The sequence below is a fragment of the Poeciliopsis prolifica genome, unplaced genomic scaffold (assembly GCF_027474105.1).
Source record: "Poeciliopsis prolifica strain line A6 unplaced genomic scaffold, Auburn_PproV2 SCAFFOLD051, whole genome shotgun sequence".
Taxonomy (NCBI): Eukaryota; Metazoa; Chordata; class Actinopteri; order Cyprinodontiformes; family Poeciliidae; genus Poeciliopsis; species Poeciliopsis prolifica.
Window position 1 is genome coordinate 2,773,796 of NW_026562426.1, and position 19,282 is coordinate 2,793,077.

Consider the following 19,282-nt stretch of genomic DNA (forward strand, 5'->3'; position numbering starts at 1 on the left):
GGTTTTCTGGGGGAAATCTTGAATATATGACTGTAAAGTTATATAGGATTTTATAGGAATGTAAACAAAAAAAGAAGCTTATTTTAAATGAAAGAGTCAGAAATGTGTAGAAGTGAGCTTGACACGTCGGTCAACGTTTTATTAATGAACGGGTCTATCTTTAGCCATGTCCGTTTACTGTGCAGCCTGTTACTTATTCATAACGTTGATCATTTAATGTGCAACGAGATTTATGGATGCAATAACATGCCTCTAGTACTCGAGTATCTAGAGACACATAATGGAAGTCATTACTCTCTGGCCTAGTGCTCCATTTTAATCGTGCATTAGTATGCTCTTAGCGCAGCAAGCTAACTACTGTTTAGTGTTTCCTCAGATCTCTCCCCTTTTCTCACGTCTCCATGTCACCTTAAGTTCTCTGCTCCAGCAGTCCTCTTGTTGCTTCCTTCACCCAAAGCCCCCTCCTGTCGCCCCCTTCCCGCTGTTTGTGCTTGAAGACGGTGAATTAACTCCTGCCTTCAGCCGGGGATCTGCTCGTAATGAAGCCTTTGTGTTTGTACACTGAGCCGGCACAGTTTTGAAATTGAACTGGATGTTCTTGCTCCGCTCTGTTCCTCTTACCTTCCCACTCCAAACACAGTTTGGGTGCTCTCTATTGTCTGTGGCGTTTCTCATCGCCGTGCTACAAATTATGTTCCCAGGTACCAAGGCATGTTTTTCTTTCTTTCTTCTTTTTTATTTTTTTTTGAATGCATTAAAATACTTTGAGTCATGAGCCTCACGGCTAGCTCCATTGCCTTACTCAGAAGACGCATGGTGAATCCTCAGCTGTGTAACTGCATGAACTGTAAGGGATGTATTAATACTAAAAGTGTTGGTCCTCCAGGACTTCCCGGTGCGGCTATTTTTTTTTTCAAGACATGCGCCGCTCCTGGTCCAAAACAATCAATCAGAGCCAGGAGGAGGGTATCAGTACTGTCAATCACCCTCGTGAACATGCTACTCAATGTGCTAATGGCACAGAAACAACTCATTGTTCTAGGAAAATTGTTAATACGCTGTCATTGGTGGAAAAGCTAACTAGCTTTAGCATTCACAAACAGGCTCTGCTGATGGCTGTAGCTTAGCAGAGAGCAAGGGATGTCATCATCATGTATGGGGGAGGGCAGGTGATCAGCATGCACACAGGCTTGATTGACAGCACTAAGACCCTCCTCCTGGCCATGATTGGCTGTTTTATTTTTTGATCTGTCTCATACCATGTTGTCATACAAGTTGCAGTTTTTGCATGCGGCTCTGATCTGGTATTTTCCAGAAGCAGATGCTCACTACCATCGGCATCACTGTGTGAACGTGCCTTTGGTTGTATGAACTGGTTGTTCCAGGAACGATTGAAAAAGGTGCCAAGTGTCTGCATTACTGCCTGACTCAGCAAAAATGTGTTTTCAAAACTTTGTTCAATGGAAAAATATTATTTAAAGCTATTTTGTCACTTTTTCTATTTCCCTTCTTTTCTCCCTTGTCACCTCAGTCCTTTGCCTTCACAAGCCTTTTTCTTTAATTATTCATTTCATCTTTCCTCCTCGTATCCTTAATTCCTTCCTCTCTCCTGTTTTCTTTTTTTATTTCTTTCCTTTGTCCTTCCTCCCTGATTTATTTCTCATAGGCCTTTATTTGATCCCATTTTCAATTTTGTCCTTCATTCCTCAACCATCATACTTTCCTTTCTTGCTTCCTTTATTTTTTTCTTTTCTCATGTTGTTCATTGTGTTCTTTCTTTCTTTCTGATCTATTCTTCTTCCCTCCTTTTTCTTCATGTGTTTCTTTCTATCTCTTTTTTGTCTGTTTTTGCAGGATCCTTACATTTGTAGAACAATGTGCCATAAATTCATAACCCCCCTTTCCATTTTCATTTATTAAAATGGACGAAAATGACTAAGTGAGAGCTTGTAGAAATCTAGGCATTTGTCTGGAACCTCTGCAGGAACCCTGCAGTCTGCATGCTGGTCATCTACTGATACGCCGAGCTATCCGTTACGAAGACATTAAGTTAAACTGTACTTGGTGTGCAACACATGCAGATGATTATGAAGTGCCCACAAGCATGCATTACCAGCGCACTGCACCAAACGGATTCTAGTGTGTGCTAAAATGCTGAGTGCATGGATGGTTATGATCTATTGTGCTTGATAGAAGAAGTCATGTCTCAACATTATTCTCCTGAAATAATAAAAAAAAAAAACCCTGTAAAGCCTCTGTGGTATGGATGGGTTTTACAAGGTCGTCGGCGGTGCATTTTGCATCGATCAGATGAACGGCTGACTTTCTGCTGTTCCACTTGGTTTCAGTCCTAAATCTTGAGACACTGAGTGGTTTCAATTGGCCTTAGAGCCAGCTGGTGTAATATTATTTTATCCTAGGGGTCATAATTTTTCCTGTCTGTAACTTCCCCGCTGAGGCTGCTTGAAGGAGGATGCCGTTTGTCTAGCAGGTCCGGTGCTTTCTTCAATTTCTGGAGTTTGCAGGAAAGAACAATATTATCTCACCCTGTGCAACCAGCTAACTCCCGAAAAGATTTTTTTTCTTTTCTTGCCCACTGTGTATTTTGTGTGTGTGTGTGCGCGTGTGACACTGAAACTGTGCGATTTACTTCACTACCTGCCCGATTTAGAGCGGCTCTGCAGGCGACCCAAATCAATGGTTTCACTCGGTGTCAGTTCCCCCATTCGTCGGTTATTCTTAGTTAGTGAAAGACTCCATACAGTTGCCAACATATGAGAATACCTTGGTGAGAGGTCTTTTGTTATACACAGCTTTCAACCATATTGCCCAAATCAATATGCCACCATAGGAAGATCAGTGAGGGAATTGAGAGACCCATAATGAGCTTAGTGGGTCTACAAGGTCTGTGAAATTAAACACATTGCTCACCTGCTCTGGATATCCGTAGGCCCCGACTCCAAGTAATGACATTGGCTCCTTAACACCATTGCAAGCTGGAATAACTAAGATATAACGCCGAGCATAATATACAGACCCCGGCATATTGCTTTGGTCGGTCCCCAGATCTCTTAAGAGTCTGTGTTTCTTTTGATTCCTTTGATTTGTTTGCAACAATGCAATCCTCCGTAGCTTTAACTGGGACACTTTTCAATGTTCAGAACTTGTCTTCTGCCTGATTAGGACGCAGATAGAGTTGAGTTGCAGTAGTAGGATGCACTTCTAAGTTGTCTCTGTTTTCACACAACAAAGATCTCTTCTGTGGTTATTAATGATCATAGAAACTGACTTTACAGATGATATTTCTTCTGTTTTCATTCAATAGTAGGTGTTTAAGAACCGATTGTTTTCTCATGAAAAAAAACAAACAAAAAAACACCAGGTTCATTTGGTTGTTTGGCCGGGGTTGGCACTCTTAACCCTAACGTTAGCCCTAGCCCAAAGTCTTAAATAGATGGCATATATAAACAGATACTCAGAAGATCTCAAAACTGGTTTAAATAACAATAGGTTCACTATAAAAGTGAAAATACCATGCTTGTTGCAAATCCTAAACCTGAACGTATGCTTGAGTGACTGGTTGGCCTTCATTCAACATTACGTCTGAATTGGTATTTAATTCCCTGGCCTTCCTCTCCTTTTTTTTTTTTTTTTTTTTTACATTCACTGTTCTTATTTCTCATTCTGCCCCCAGCTCTCACCCGCACAAATAATACATGAAATTCAATATTGTATTCAGAAATCCATCACTTACTGTGGGCTGAAGGAGAATGTTATGTGGCAGAGTGGTGACTCTTGTCGCTCGGTTTTACAGAATAATAACAATGAGCAGCCAGACGGTGCAAAGGTGCATTATAAATCACAGTATATTTCCAAAAGACTGTTTGTCTGGTTTGAAAAAAAGTTTGCCATGGCGACTGTGCGTTCCATCCAGGTAATGAGTGTTTATTGCTTTTTGTTTTCAACATGCACTTTGTCTCATTTGGTTATAGAGGTTGATCATCGGCTTCTTTTTATTAACGGGTTTTCCGTCAGCATGGTCATCGTGACAGATTAAACATAAAGAAATAGAGGTTCAACCATGCAGACCGTTGGATAAATTTGAATATTATTGATTTATTTATTTCAGGAACTTCATCACAAAGTGAAACAGGTTAAATAGATAATTACACATAGATGGATGTTTGAGCAACTTAATATCAGTTAATTATGCTCTACTTACAATGAATGAAAACATGACGTTTAAAATTTGAATCAAACCAATAAAAAGAAAACAAACATACATGTAGCCTTAATGAGCTGGTTACACAGCCATAAAGCGCAGATTAAATACTTTAATTACTTCCCATTTTAAAACTTGTTTGGTAATTGGTCAAGAGTAGAAAATGAGAGTGTGTGTGCCTTTATGACAAAAGATGGAAGTTGTATGTTTTCACCACTGGTTCTTCTTCACCTTGCACATTTATTTTTTTGTCCCTTTCCAGCCCCGCCTGTCTTGGCTGTGTGCTGTCTCGCTCCACACATACCTGTCTCTTTCCTCCCCTTCTGCCCAGATAAGAGCGTTATAGCTGCAGGCTGCTGGGCTGCTTAATTGAAACAGGAGCATTTTGAGGCTTGGCCAGTCAGCTTTGCGCTTCCCACCAAAACATCTCCAGGCTCCAGCTCACATGCTGATGATCAGACTCGCACACAGACCAACAGTTTTCCACTCACATCTTCTTCCCCCGCCCTCCCTTCAGCAAACCTTTAGCATTTCACACATCCAGAGCAACCCAGATCCAGTTACCAGGCAGACGTTCAACATCAGAAGGACCCAGCCACAGTTTTCATTGATTTGTGTCAATTTGACTCTTATTGCTTTACATGCTATATATGCGTGCTGGGAACACCACCGAAAGAATTTCCCTCTTCAATTATTTAAAGAACTCCCAATTTCCTTTTTGAATCGTAAAACGAACAGCCTGTTTACAGACTGTAGCTGTGTGATGCAGTACGTAGGCCACACTGCACAATCCAGTGGTTTCTTGCATTTCACTATTAATAGGTGTAAGTTTGGGTAAGACTGACATTTGTTTTATTTTTGACTAGAACCAGAAGAATTACAACCTTTTTTTTTTCTCCTTGCATACAAATATCCATTGACTTTTCTGGTACACACATAAATCTGATGCACAAGCGCCACTGAGACATCGAGGATCAACGAGGCCGCTCCTCTCGGCCCACTGGGGGTTCATTTTTGCTTCACAAAAAGATCTGATTGGACGTCGGAAAAGACTATTGCCGTGTTCAAGTTGTACTAATACCAGTTAGCCAGGGTGCTAGATTCTTGTGTCTTTAATATTTCATTAGTCATGTTGGCCTCACAAACAGAGGCCCTCTCTCACGTTATTCTTGATTGTGTCTGTTTGTTGACCGACTGACATGAAAAAGTTTGGGAATTACAAGCAATGAATTGTGTGTATACAGAAGCCTTAATGATGTTGCTCCCTTTCGCTCCACATCTTGGACCCTGTTGCACATCTCCAGGAGAAGCTGAGCCTCCTCAACAGTACATCCAAAAAGCTAACAACGAGTCCTGTTAAAGTCCCTGTTAATCTCGTCGTTCTGAAGCTAACAGCAAAGGCTTAAGCCCTTGATCTGACTCCATTAACATCTCCTCATCAGAGCTAAGTACAGATAGTGCAAGTACTTCCTCTACCGGTCTCTAGCGGCTCTCGGCTGATCAAAGGCAGTTACGTGATGTTGAAGGAAGGCTTGCACACCTCTGTGGTAGCTCACCTGGTTGAAACGAGTGAGGGACTCTGCTGAGTAGGTACTGATTACCTCATTTACCGCCCCCACCCTAGGCTGTCATGCGCTCTGTTTCTTTCAGATCTCCCTTAGGAGTTAGTCTGCTTCTTTGTCGATTCAACCTCGTTCTTTGTGCCGTTATTCGTCAAACCTGTGGTTAGAATCAAGGCGCGCCGCAGCGCTCCAACGTAGCAATCCTCAGCCGGTGAGAAACTGATGCTAAAAGCTGCTAAAAGTGGTGCTTTACAAAGGACTGTTCAAGAAATCCAAATTCTATTTCCCCAAGTATTCTTTTCATATGATTGTATATGAGATGTTTTCATTAAGAGCAAAGTGGAACTGAAGTCAAGTTCTTTTAGTGTGCACAGCATTTGTGAAAAAAAGTGATTTGTGTTTCTAAAAGCCTTTCTTTTCTTTGTTCTGAGAAGTTGAGACTTCTTCAGTGAAACTATACACAATAGAAACAAACACCTAATTCATTTTCAATAAAACGCACGCTGACTTATACAAAATCATACGCTGTTATTTTCTTGACTTACTTTTTGGATTGTCTCTCACAGTTGATGGGTAACAGAAGAGAATGACAGGCCTCTCCACTCTTTGTAAGAGAGGAACCTTGAAACATTGGCGACGCATGCTTTTTTTGCCACAGTAAATGTCTCATTCAGATATTTTTGTGATACTCCCTATTTTGTTCCGTATTCTTGAAAATGATAGACAATTGAACCACATGGATAGTGGAACTTATCCCAGCATCCCTGTATTTATGTTATATTTTACCACCTCAAGTTAGCAACGCTGTTTCATACAATCAACAATCTGAGCTCTCATCCACAACGGCCAGTAGGAAAATGGAGTTGAATGAAAATTAAGACATTTATTAACACAACCTGGTGGTATTAAAAGACCAACAGATCATAATATTTGTGACATTTGCAGCTCTAAACATGCTTTATTTGCTGCAATTGCAGCAGTTCCAGATCTCTGTACTCTTCCTGTTTGCAGTATAGCTACTGTGTCTCCTGTCTGGTGTGTTTACGCCAAAGCGGCTGTAGTCCTCCTGCACTTTTCTTCCAATGATGAGAACAGTGTTTGACATACTCCTAAATTCAGTCAACAACAGAACAACCAAAACGCAAAAGTTGAGGTCTTTCGATAAGCCTGTAAAAACATAGGCTGATGCTAATGTCTTACAGTTTTCGTTTTTGTCGATTAAGTTCTATGAATCAATGATTCCTTCCTACTCATGCTCATTTACTGTGTCTTGGAATTTGACTAAACCTACCACCTTGTTAGCACTTTTACATGATGTCTGGAAGAGAACATAAAGCAATAGTAATTTGATATTTTCATTGCTAAGACCCAGCACGTCTTATTATGTTTAACTTTGCTGTTCCCTGTCTCCCAATATCTTCTTTTTTATCTTCTTCTACTGCCCATGTTTTCCATCTTGACCAGAAATATTGAAAGCAGCTTCACATGCTGCTCTGGGTAATTGAGCTCAGTGGTAGCAACGGCAGCAACTTCACACTGACTAATGGTACACCAGTGAGCTTCTTACACGCCTAGTCGACTGACTTTTGCTGGGATATGCTGTTTGAGTGCCTGTCTGTGTTCATGTGAACGTCTGTGTTCGACAAACTCCTTGATTCCCCCAGTTTCACATGTTCGTCTTCTCTTTTTTTTGGAGTAAAGTCTCTGTTATCCTTGCGCTAAATGAATGCTTGTGTTTTCTCAGTCGTTTTATGACACCAGAAAGGTGTGCGGTCGTCATATTTACAGTTCTAAATGACGCGTTCACTTCGGCGGAGAGAAACGCAGCACACCGAGCTCCTTTTAGCACCGACAGATCGCAAATCATTCGAAGCGGGCCTCATCTGATCGTCGGTGGGCTGAGTGTTTGCCGAAGGAAGAAGATGAAAGCCTGGCGCCGCTTCATGCAACAGGTGTGCGCCGGTCTGTGGGGGAATCTAAAGACCCGGGGCCAAGGCGGAGCTCGGCAAGAGCTGGATTAAAAATGAAAACGCATTTATGCCAAAGCACGCCACGAGTAAAGAGGAAAATGCTCGTTGCATTTGCAGGAAAAAGAAAGCAGATATTAAATTCTTCCAAATTGAATCAAAGTATAGAAACAAGTCAGTTTGTCTTTTCTACATTTATTTAATTGTTGTGTTGGAATTTTGGTCAGTCCTAAATAGCAAGTGAGTTTTGTTGTCGTGTGGCGTGTGAGAGCAACTCGCATCGCTGTACGTTCTATTGTCTGAGTGTCATCCAGGCTTTGTCTCTAGTGAGGAAATAAAAATAAGAAATGGGACACTTTGCGCTGCAGTTTGAACGTAGCCTCAGACACTTTGTAACAGAGTCTGTCAAGATTATGCCAGCTTTTCCCCCAGGGGGGGCGATGAGAGAGGAAATGGGTCAACAGTGGCTCACATGACTCCTGAGTTATTCTGAGGGGTGAAGAGCTTCGTGTGGCAAAATGTCTAGTGATGGTTTATGATGACGGTGGGGGAAAGATTCAATCTCACAGTCAATTTCTTCCAACTTTTTTTTTTGTTCTTAAGATGCATAATTTGAGTTTTTTTTTTTTAGGTTTTGTTGTTTTTTTTTCTTTCTTGAAGATTTTGAATCTTCTGTCGTAAAACTAGATGGATGCAGCAGCCATAAGCCAGATGTGGGCAGTTGATTTTCATAAAGGAACACAGTGAAGGGACAATGATTGTCACTGAGGGAGGAAACATTGGTTGAACTCGGACAACTTTGCATCATTTCACTATATGGAAAAGTAGAGTTTACAATTACCTAGTTGTTTTGGAATTTGCAGGAGACGCATTTCACTCTATGCTCAGTCATTATGTTCCATTTTGTGTTTTTGTAAAGTGAAGTGTTGTTAATCAGACAAATTTGATTATTACCATATATTGGGAAAACCTTTCCAAATCACTCAGGTCTTCTGGTTCAGGTCTGCTCTGCATCTCCAGAACCAAACATGGAGAAACGGCATTCAGCTTCTATGCAACGCAAATCCAGAACATTTCAAACAGAAATTCAAATGCGTCACATGTCAGATTCTATCGATGGAATATGTGATGTACCCCGAACTTCTGTTTTGGGTCCACTTGTTATTATTATTATTATTATTATTATTAGATCAAGTAGCTGATTTTGTTTATTTTTTTGTATTTGTGAATATTTTAGCTCTACAAAAAAATTCATGAATAGGTGGGGTTTCAAAAAAAAATAAAAAAATCCTGAAATAGTTGTATAATGATCCACGAATCTTCAGGGGACCAGTGTACTGTAGTTAACATCCGGTCTTTTAAAACTGTTAACTTCTGTTACTGGCTGCTGTGTTTACTAGGTGAATCCTAAGTTGATTCCCACTGAAAAATGTAAGTGCTCATTCAAAAACTGACTTCAAAGAAGTTTCTCATAGATGAGAAATGCCTGGACAAGAGCAGGATCACATAAAGTCAGTCTTTTAGGGTTTCTTTAAAGCTTTTCACTCTGTGGCTTTTATTTATTTGGACTGAGAGGATGCCAGCTTGGATTTGCTCTCTCAAAGAAGAACATCAAAAACTAGAGCTGCACAATGCATCAAATCCTAATCATCACCACCACCATAAGTGTGCAATAGACTGTTTGGAGGCAGTGTTTGGCAGGCTTCTGTATTTCACGTGCCATGCATTCCAATTTTGCATCCAATAATTTAGATTATAATATTAAGACAGTTGGACAGACTTTTAACTGTTGATTGTTCCCTAGCTGAACTAGATCTTAGTAAATAATTTGCTAAAAAACATAATTAGAAACTTGCAGTACATCATAATAAAAATGAATTCAGTTCAATTAAAAATACTTCAGTAATCCCAAAGGCAAATTTGAAGTTGTAACTCACATTATTATTCAGAGTTTTAGAATAGTTTTTGATGGTTCTGGGTAGGAATAGTCTTCAGTAGCAGTCAGTATCGTCTCTAAATCTCTAACTGAAGACAGCTCGGTGTTGCCAGTTTGAAAAAGACGCTCAAAGTTCATTTCATAAAATGATGAACATCATGAAACTGCTACGACATTGCAACAATATCGTTTCAATGCCGTGTTTTTCATCCAAACCTGCTCAAAGGTGTCTTGTAGAACTTATAGTTTAACCTCAAATACAAGTAAAGAAAATAAGAAAAGAAAAGGAAATCTGCAGTTTCAGATACCTTGAAATCATTGATTGGTGTCTGTGAGATTCGATGTTCCCACCTTCCTGAACGCATCATTATTCCCGGCTCATTAGGAAATAAACGGTGGAAATATGGACTTTCAACATTGACAAAAGCAGCAATGATTAGAATGCAAGAAATCCGATATCAGCAATTTCTAAGACTGTAATCAGCCAGAAGGGAAAGTTTACAGATGAAGTTATTTCAACTCATAAAATACATATATTTCAGTGCTTGTTCTTTCTCAGTTTTTTTTTTTTTTTTTTGCCTGATTCACTGATTTAACTTCCAAACAAATTGGGAATAAACCTTGGCACATGTGTGTTTTATGTATTAGAGTAGTAAAAACGCTAATTTCTGGAAATTGTTCACACACGGACTGATTTTTTTCTCTCATATTCGCTTTTCAGAAGCTGCTTTATCCCAACTGATCCTTATTTATACATGTAATGTATTATTAAAAACAATATTAAAGGGATTCTTCAACCCATTAAATATGTTAAACTCAGCTCTATTGAACCAGGCAGGATGTAAACCTTATTTTCTCTCATGAGCATCAAAAGCCAACTTGACCTCTTTACTGCCACACTCCAACCCGACGGTTTACCCAAATAAGATGATTGGAGCAGTGCACATCAACAGCTATTTGACTGCCTTTATGTGTGCACTCCATTAAAACGCTCCTCCTGGGAGGAAACCTCAAAGAGAGATTTAATGGGCTTAAAAAATGGAGCATAGCAAAACCAAAACAAACTCCCTGTGGAATCTGGACTTAAGTGTTTACGGTATCACATTTTTCATTTTTGTCAGGGAGATGCTGCACCGCATCTGCACAGACTGACTTCAGGCTTTTTTTTCCTTTCTTTTTTTGTTTTGCAGTGAGAAACTTCAAATATGCTGTTGATATGAAGCATATTTAATATTGTTAGGATGTTTGATTGCATATAATTTTGCTTTATTAGGTTTAGCAGAAGTGAAAATCAGCCTTTTACCCTTCGAATGCAGCGCTGTATGGCACAATGTTGAGATGTGTGTTGGTCTGTTTATCACAGCGTAAGGTCTTGTATCGAGTACATTTTTGATTGGGTTATATATTTATTTTGTTTTTCTTATGGGGATTAAGAGAAGGTATTCATAATAGAGTAGAGCATTTTAGCAGGGTCTGAGCAGCACCAACTCATCATGTGATTCTCCAAGCACAGAAAAGATGCTAGCACCAAGCTAGCCTCAAATATGTGGTAATATTCTACGTAAACCATCTGATTCAGTCTGACATATTACATTTTTACACGTTTGAGATTGACTACAGATATAAAAGTGCTCCATACTAGTTGTATGTCATTATCTTAAAAAAAAAAACCTGGAGCTGTAATGCGCTAATAGTGGAGCTAACGTGAGCTTCCCCAAAGTCATTTTTTTCTGGCTAAATTTTAAATAGCTAACTTTCTTGCCTGTTATAAACCTTCAATAGTGGAAATATTGTTTGAGTAATGCATTAGGATTAGTGCAAGTAACTTTTTACTAAGCAGTGAACATCATTGATTATGTTCTGACAAAGACAAGATTTTTGCTCTAATTTGAGCTCATTTTAGTTCATTACACAGAAATAATATGGACCAGCTAATAGCTAACAGAGCATATTGTCCTCCTTTACTATAGTTCAAAACCACATGACCGAAAAGTGTCTGTTTTGAATGGACTCTTGAATAAGTTTTTCTTAGCTATCACTCATATATAGCGAGTGATAAGCTAACTGTTACCTTTCTCTGTCCAGATATGTCTGAAGAAAACAGAGTTGAGGACTTGTTCATTGCTGTTTTTATTTTGCTATATATCCTTTTGAATACAGTTAATATTGTTTTTGTTTTCTGGTAGCAAACGAGAACATCCAGCGCCGCTCTTTTCATTACAGTCTGTCTCTCACATTTCCAGCTGCTCTCTGTGTCCTTCCTAATCTTCCTCCATGTTGTGCTTTGAGATCACTATTACGCTGCTTCTTTCTCTGGTTGTTTCGCTTTTTCTCTTTCCTTTTTTTCCATCCAGTCGTGATTGTTATTGTCACATTAAAGCAGTGTAGGGTAGCGGGGTGGGGAAAAAAGAGTTGAGTCTTGCTTTAATTTTAGACTGTCTGTGATGGAAATTAAATCTCACTCAAGAATTAATGGCTGGGGATCAGGTTGAGCCCCAGGGTCAAGATCTGCTATTCACATAGCTATTGACTCTGCAGCACTCCACTCTGAATTACATTGGATTTAATGATGTGTGTGTTTGCAAACGCATGTCTGTAGTGTATGCGTGTGTGTGTGTGTGTGTGTGTGTGTGTGTGTGCCACAGTGAAAGGGCGTGCTTTTTAAATATGAACTATTCTGTGTAAAGGCATGAGTTTTGTGATCGCTCCCTACATTGAACTGAATTACAAAGCTCCGTAATGACATCTCAGTAGATTTCAGTAAGTCCTTAAAACATGAAGTAGATTTTCTTTTGGATATTTTTTTTTTGATCAATTGATAGGGTGTTGGCATAACTTAAATTTATTTTCTGTTTCTTTTTTCTAGGCTGCAAGCTGCTGCTACAATCATGGAACTGATACCTTCATAAATCTTACGGCTTTGGAAAAGTGGGAGGTCATGGGGAAATTATGAACCTCTTATACTCTGCAGCTAATGCTCTTTAAAGCTGCCACCTTATGTCCTTTTATTTTTCTTGACAAGAACACTCTCCCCCAAAGTGTTTGGCACAGCTCGAAAATTTGTGGAAATTTTCTCAAAATCTAGACATCAGAGACGTTTTAGTCCAAGGTACAGCAGGACCCTTCAAAGCGTCTCACTGGATTAAAATTGTTATATTTCCTCTCTTTTACCCTCCTGCTACTTCTTATGACTTTGAAGCACCAACTGATGGAGAAACGAAGGAAAGAGTCAGGATAAGGACGAGAGTTATTGTAACAGGAAGTGAAGGGAGATACTGCTTGTTGGCTTGGGAACTTGGAATAGGACTCCTGTGAGCAAGTTTTATATTCAGTTTCAAGTTTTTTTTTTACAGCTTATATAAATTGAAACTGGGGATTGGCTTTGTGACTACAAAGCATCAAAAAAGGCATAGAAAACATTGGAAATTTTAGTATGACAAGGGTGTTAAGATTCCTATGCTGGCCTCTGTGGCCTTTGGCCCTTTTCAGCATGCTAGCTACTGTGGACATGCTGGAATTTGGAGGAGCAACAGGCCAGTATGCACGCTATGGCCGCTGGGAAGCTGGATCCGTAGGTGAGCTCAGCTTCAGTCTCAAGACCAACGTCAGCCAGGCCTTGGTGCTCTATCTGGACGACGGTGGGAACTGTGACTTCTTGGAGCTGCTTATCGCCGGCGGCCGCCTTCAGCTGCGTTTCGCCATCCACTGTGCCGAGCCGGCCATTCTGCACATGGAGACGCGGGTCAACGACGACCGCTGGCACATGGTCTTGCTCACGCGCAATTTTCGCGAGACTTTGCTAATGGTGGACGGCGAGACAAAAGTGGCTGAGGTCAAATCAAAGAGGAAGGAAATGGCGGTGGTCAGCGACCTATTTGTGGGTGGGATCCCTCTTGATGTGCGCCTCTCTGCTCTGACCTCCAGCACTGTGAAGTATGAGCCACCCTTCATGGGTCTAATCGCCAATCTGAAGGTGGGGGAGATGCCACCCACGCTGTTAAACAGCCAAGGCATTGAAAGCGACCTGGAGTACCTCTGCACCAAACAAAACCCGTGCTTCAATGGAGGGTTTTGCTCAATTCAGTTTGGAGAAGTTCACTGTGACTGCACCCACACCCGCTTCAGGGGGAAGTACTGCAAGGAAGGTAAGGACCTGTCTCTCTGTGCATGTGTCTGTGATGATTGTATTTGTGTTGTTGTGTGGTACCAATTTGGACATCAGTCTGCAGGTGAAAGTACTGTCTGACTTGGTTGAAGAACATATTCAGAAAATGTTCTTCAACCAAGTTCTGTTATGCTTGTTAAGAGCCAAGTAGCATTATGAATTTGACATACTGGATGTGTACAACAGTTTTTCTCCCCAAAACTATAATGATAACCAAAGTAAATATCGGTAATTTTGTTGCTTAAACACAACCAGCACAAAAAGCCCGTATCTGGAGATTTCAGAGGAATGCTGAGATGCTTAATTCCAATAATGGAACTTACAGAAGTTTACACACACCATATTGCCAAATTGATTGAGTCACCTCAAAAAGAGTAAAGGTGTTCCAATCCCTTCTTTGTACAGGCCACTTTATCACAGTTGAGTCAGTGGATTTTGAAGGGCAGAGGTCACCAATCTTCAAGAGAATCATTGGTTCAAGTTGCCATCAAATTTGCTTAAGGAACAAGGCTCAGATATCTCAGCAGAGGAGCTGCTCTGATAATGATAATGTACCTTTGGTACATTATCAGGTGTAATGCAAAGTGCTGGGTGAAGTGGTGTCATGCTGTCATTAGAACATGGAGAACTAGAAATGTGTTCTTTGAAGGGACATTTCTTGCCTTTTCCTTTGGACTTCCAAGGGAATGGTGCTTGAATTGAGTCGAGCGTAACATTTGGTGGAGAGGGTATTACGGTGCGTGACTTGCCTTCAGGAGTTGAACTAGGCCTCTTTTGACAACTTCATGCTCCAGACTGTGTGGTGACAGTTTGACAAGGTTTCCCCCAGAAAACTTGCTAAGCCCGGTGGTTGGGGCGCTCGGCAGTCATTCATCCAGCTGCCATTGTTTTGAGTCAAAAAAAGTTTGAAGTTGATAGAAAATTTGAAAATATTATTTGATAATTGTTGGAAGAATGGAAGCTTAATATCTGAACACTCCTATAAATTTTCAGAAAATGGCATCCTATTAAAAGAACAAAAAAAAACTTAAATAAATAAGCAATGCTAAGGCTGGTGGGGCCACAACTGGCCCGCCAGGCTTGTAATACACCTGGTTTGATAATGGCTGACAGTGCACCATTGAAGCACAATCTTCAAAGGCATAAAAATGGATTTTGATGTGTAGAAGCATGACTGGGCCTCCACAGAGTCCTGTCCTCAGAGTGGAGGCTGTGAATCAGACAACCCTGACCCAGGAAATGTTCTCCTGTGAGAGCGGTCACATCTGCCTGTGAATGGCTGAAATCAGTGAAAACTTCAGACTTCCTTTGGAATGCTGAGAACTGCCTGTTTTCAACCATCAAACATACCTTTACTGAGCATTAATACTGGAAAGACTGGGAAAAAAAACTGGATTTATCATGTTTTGTGTAATTCTCTAGTAGTTAAGGTAAGGCTTCTTCTGGCATAAAAATCACAATTTGGACAATACAAATTTCAGATTTTGTTAGCATTACATCAATATTACATTTATTTCAAAACGATATGTGCTATGACATATGGAAAGATGCAACACACCAGATCACGTACAGTGCCGACACTCAACATTGTTGTGTTTTTCTGTTTGTTCTCCTCACTCCTCTCCTGCTTTCATTCCGAACCAACCCTCTGCTCCTGCCTGCCTTTGCTCTGGGGATGTCGGCTCATGTCAAACCTGCTTCTGATTCAAACCCTTGGAATGACACGCCACATTTCCATATCTGTGGTTTCTTCTTATTTTTCACATTCATCCCTCTTATTTTCCCCCTTTTTTTGTTTCTCTTCATCTTGGAATAAAATTCCTCCCATTTTGTTACCCACCTTATGTTCTCAAGGCCATCTGCTCACCACCTCCCTTCACCTCTCTCCCTGTCTGCTTCTCTTGAGGTGACTCCCTTCCTCCTCTTATCTTCTTACCCTTTACCTGCTGTCAGCACTTCACAGTCCTGCCTCTCCTCCTCCTGCACTTATCGCCCTCCTCTACTGCTTTCATGTGTCTGCTCCCACCCCCCCATCCTACTTGTGAATTCTCTAATTCCCCATGTAGCCATGAGGAATTGCTCTCTCCATCTTGATCATTTGTACTCTGGGTGGGGGGTACGGTGGGAAAAAGCTCTTCGTCCCTCGCCATCGTCGTGACTTATAAATGTTGCATTATTACTTTCGGAATAATCAATACGCTCGGTATCTCGCCGCTTTTCCCATGTGATGAAATGACGTGTAATTAGAGCTAAGAACCGCAGATAGCTTCATCGCCGCCGGTTATGTGCTGGTTGTTTGAAGTGACGCGTTTTTGCACCGCCCACACTTCAATTTTGACAGCGCTGGAAAAAAAGATATCCATCCAAACAAAAATATTTAGTTCTTCTTTCTTTTTATTAACCTGAGGTGGAAAAACTAAAACTGGCATCATTTAGATCAAGGCTTTTTCAAACCTTCTCAGGTGAGACGGAGAGGCCATATTGTTGCCTTTGTCATCCAGTGACTCTAAGTCACACTCTGTATTTACTTGACTATTACTTCCTGCAGCTTGAGACTCGGGAGCTAAAGTAAAAAAGCCACGCAGGTCTATTCTGTTCCCTCCGTTTTTCTGTCCAACTATCATAATTACTTTAATGTCTCGAAGCCTCTCTCCTCGCGTTCTTGTCCATGTACTTTACCTAAGATTGCCGTCTGGGTGAAGAAAAGCATACACTGCTGCCTGTCTCTCGGCTAAATTGGGAGTAGAATACCAATGTAGGGCTAGAATGACTGCAGGAAGCATTTGTCCTTTTGAAATGGAGCGAGGAGGGGAGGAAAATGAGGTGGCTGAGAGGGATTGAAGGTGTGCAAGGCAGAAATTTGGGGGAAGTGAGAATGATGATGGTGAAAAAACTGGAAAGGGGTGAACGGTTGGGGTGCTGTGGAGGCGCAGGGGAAAAGCACTAGTCCTCGTGACGGCAGTCGCAGGTTCAATTCCCGGCCTGGCAACATTTACCGCATGTCTTCCCCCTCTCTCATTTCAAATAAAGGCAGCTAGAGCCAATAAAACCTTTAAAAAGGTGTTCCAGATCCTTTCTCTCACAGTCCAAAACATGACTGTTGGGTTAACTGGGGTTCTCTGTGATGGACCAGCCAGCTGTCGGGCCTGTACCTTGCATCTCACCCAATGATCGCAGGAAATACACACCCGTAAGGTTTTTCCATGCACTCTGAAACAAATGAGCAAGCTTTCAGTGAACATGCAGACATGCTCCATTTGCTCAAAGGCAATGTTTCTATCATGCTTTTTTTATGTAACGTTAGATTTATAAATGCAACTTCATCTATAAATCAACAACTTCTTGTGAGGTGCATATTAATATTTTTGAAGAGCCTGAATACTAATCTTTATGTAAAGACTAATGTTGTAACCATGGGAAAGAGACAAAGCGGGTGGGGTTTGGACCAGACACACGCTGGTTACAGAACAAACCTCCTTTTGTTCCACTTCCACTGCTGCCTATACTTCAAGTAGAACATCATTTTATTATATATAAAACCCTTGTGATGTATGAAAAAAAATTATGAAGCATAATAAGCCAGAATTTACTTTCAGCATGTTGTGTATTTTGTGTAAATAATGGGTCCTATGGTCTTACTCATGACAATGTGATTGGACTTTTTGGACTACTCAACTAAGTCAGCCTAAAGTAGAGTATTTGCGAAAAACATGCAATTACTTGAGAGCATCATCCTAAAAATAGTAGTGGCTTTAATAGCCTAAACACCAAATATTTCTTAATAAGCAATAACATTTTTAGCGGTTTCTACTGAGGGGAATGGGAAGACATCTAAAGTCCTCCCATTTCAGTCTTGTAGAGTACATCCAATCACCGGTTTTTGATATGCACTATGGGAAATTTAACAGAAAACAGGTTTTCCATCGGAAATGTTTAGTCATATTCCACAGACAAATATGTGAATACTCACATATCTATTTGTTTTTGTTAATGTAGACATCAGCATGGATGAGTAAGACTGACTTTATGAGACGTACATCTCCATTTCACAACACGTCACATCTAAACACAGACCCCGCACACTGTGTCAAAAGCTAAAATGTACTTTAACATTTTATGTTATGTCTTTTTTGTTAAGTCCAGTTAGACAGAGACCACTCTGACTGCTGACCTCACTCATGCCTCAAAAAGATCCTGTTCAGTATTTTCCTTCATTAAATTTGGCGAAGACGGATTAAAATAGGGACAAATGCTTAATATAAACATTAATCAATAAGACAAACAATTTTAATTATTACCAAACATTTTCCTCTCAACCTGCCACAATATAGGTTTGCCCAATGAACCTCACGTGTTGCTTTAGTGATTGATGATTAAAAAAAAGTCTGTTCTTCCCTGTTTTAATCATCCTATTAGAATGCAATTTGTAATGGTTAGAGGTTTACGTTTTACTATTAGGGGTTGTAATTAAAGCAGCATTGTTTTTGTAATTGACGTTGGCCTCTGCCTCATTCTGGGGTTGACCTCTAAGTAGAAATGCAGGCAAGCCAGGAGTTCTGGAGTCAACGCAATTAGGATGTAAGTGAATGACTACTTTCATGTTATGAAGGTAATTAATCAGCAGACAACTAACAATTGTGTTTATTTATTTGAAAAGAGACAATGCAGAAGAATTAACATAGTTAAACTCTGCTAATGTGCCAGATTGAGCCAACAGGGTCGTTTTAGTCAGTAGTCTCAGGTCGATGATACTGCCATTATAAGACAGCTAAAGTAAAGGCAGAAAATTTGACTTAAACAAATGGAATGAAAAGTATAAAGCAAATTAAAAGAGAAATAAGAGGCTTATGAACGTTTAGATTTATACTTTAAGATCAGCCTTAAACTCTAGTAAATGTTTACAATCTGATGCCTTTCCAAATATTCAAATGCAACTATTTCTTATAACAATGTTTCCTGGCCCAAAAAAAAGTCATATAATGTTCTAAATCCACGTCATTCTACTTTTAAAGTTTTGCCATATGTGCTATAAAAATGCATTTGTTATATGAACAGCAGACTTGGGGTCTAAATGCTGACAGGAGTTTAGAAAAACACAACATTTTGTCAATTTAACTATTCGTTGAAACGGCGCCCTCTGTAGGGAAGGAGCATGAACAACCACAGCAGTTCCAGGCTGGTCACCTGACTGGTCACACTCTGTTGTGGGATGGCATCCTGTTAGTCCGCCAACACTTTTTCACAAGCCTTTGTTTAAAATGTGTTTTATTGATTTATTATCTGATTTGTTTGTGATAAAACGATAATATTTGATAGGGAGGAAAACAATCAAAGAATTAACCCGCATCCTAGTAGCAACAACTGCTAACTATGGTCTTAATGACTTAGCAATTTTTTGTAGATGAAAATAGCTTTTGGGAACTTTGACTT

General features: G+C 40.2%; 1 protein-coding gene across 6 annotated transcripts in view; it reads left to right on the top strand.

Moving 5' to 3' along the window:
• Positions 1-19,282, top strand: part of nrxn2b (neurexin 2b) — a 686,688-nt gene that overhangs the window by 59,270 nt on the left and 608,136 nt on the right. For all 6 annotated transcript variants that reach the window (XM_055058558.1, XM_055058564.1, XM_055058563.1 and 3 more), the window contains exon 2: positions 12,554-13,832. In XM_055058558.1, coding sequence (XP_054914533.1) covers positions 13,121-13,832 — 712 coding nt within the window. In that variant the 5' untranslated portion in view covers positions 12,554-13,120. The remainder of the gene's footprint in view (positions 1-12,553; positions 13,833-19,282) is intronic.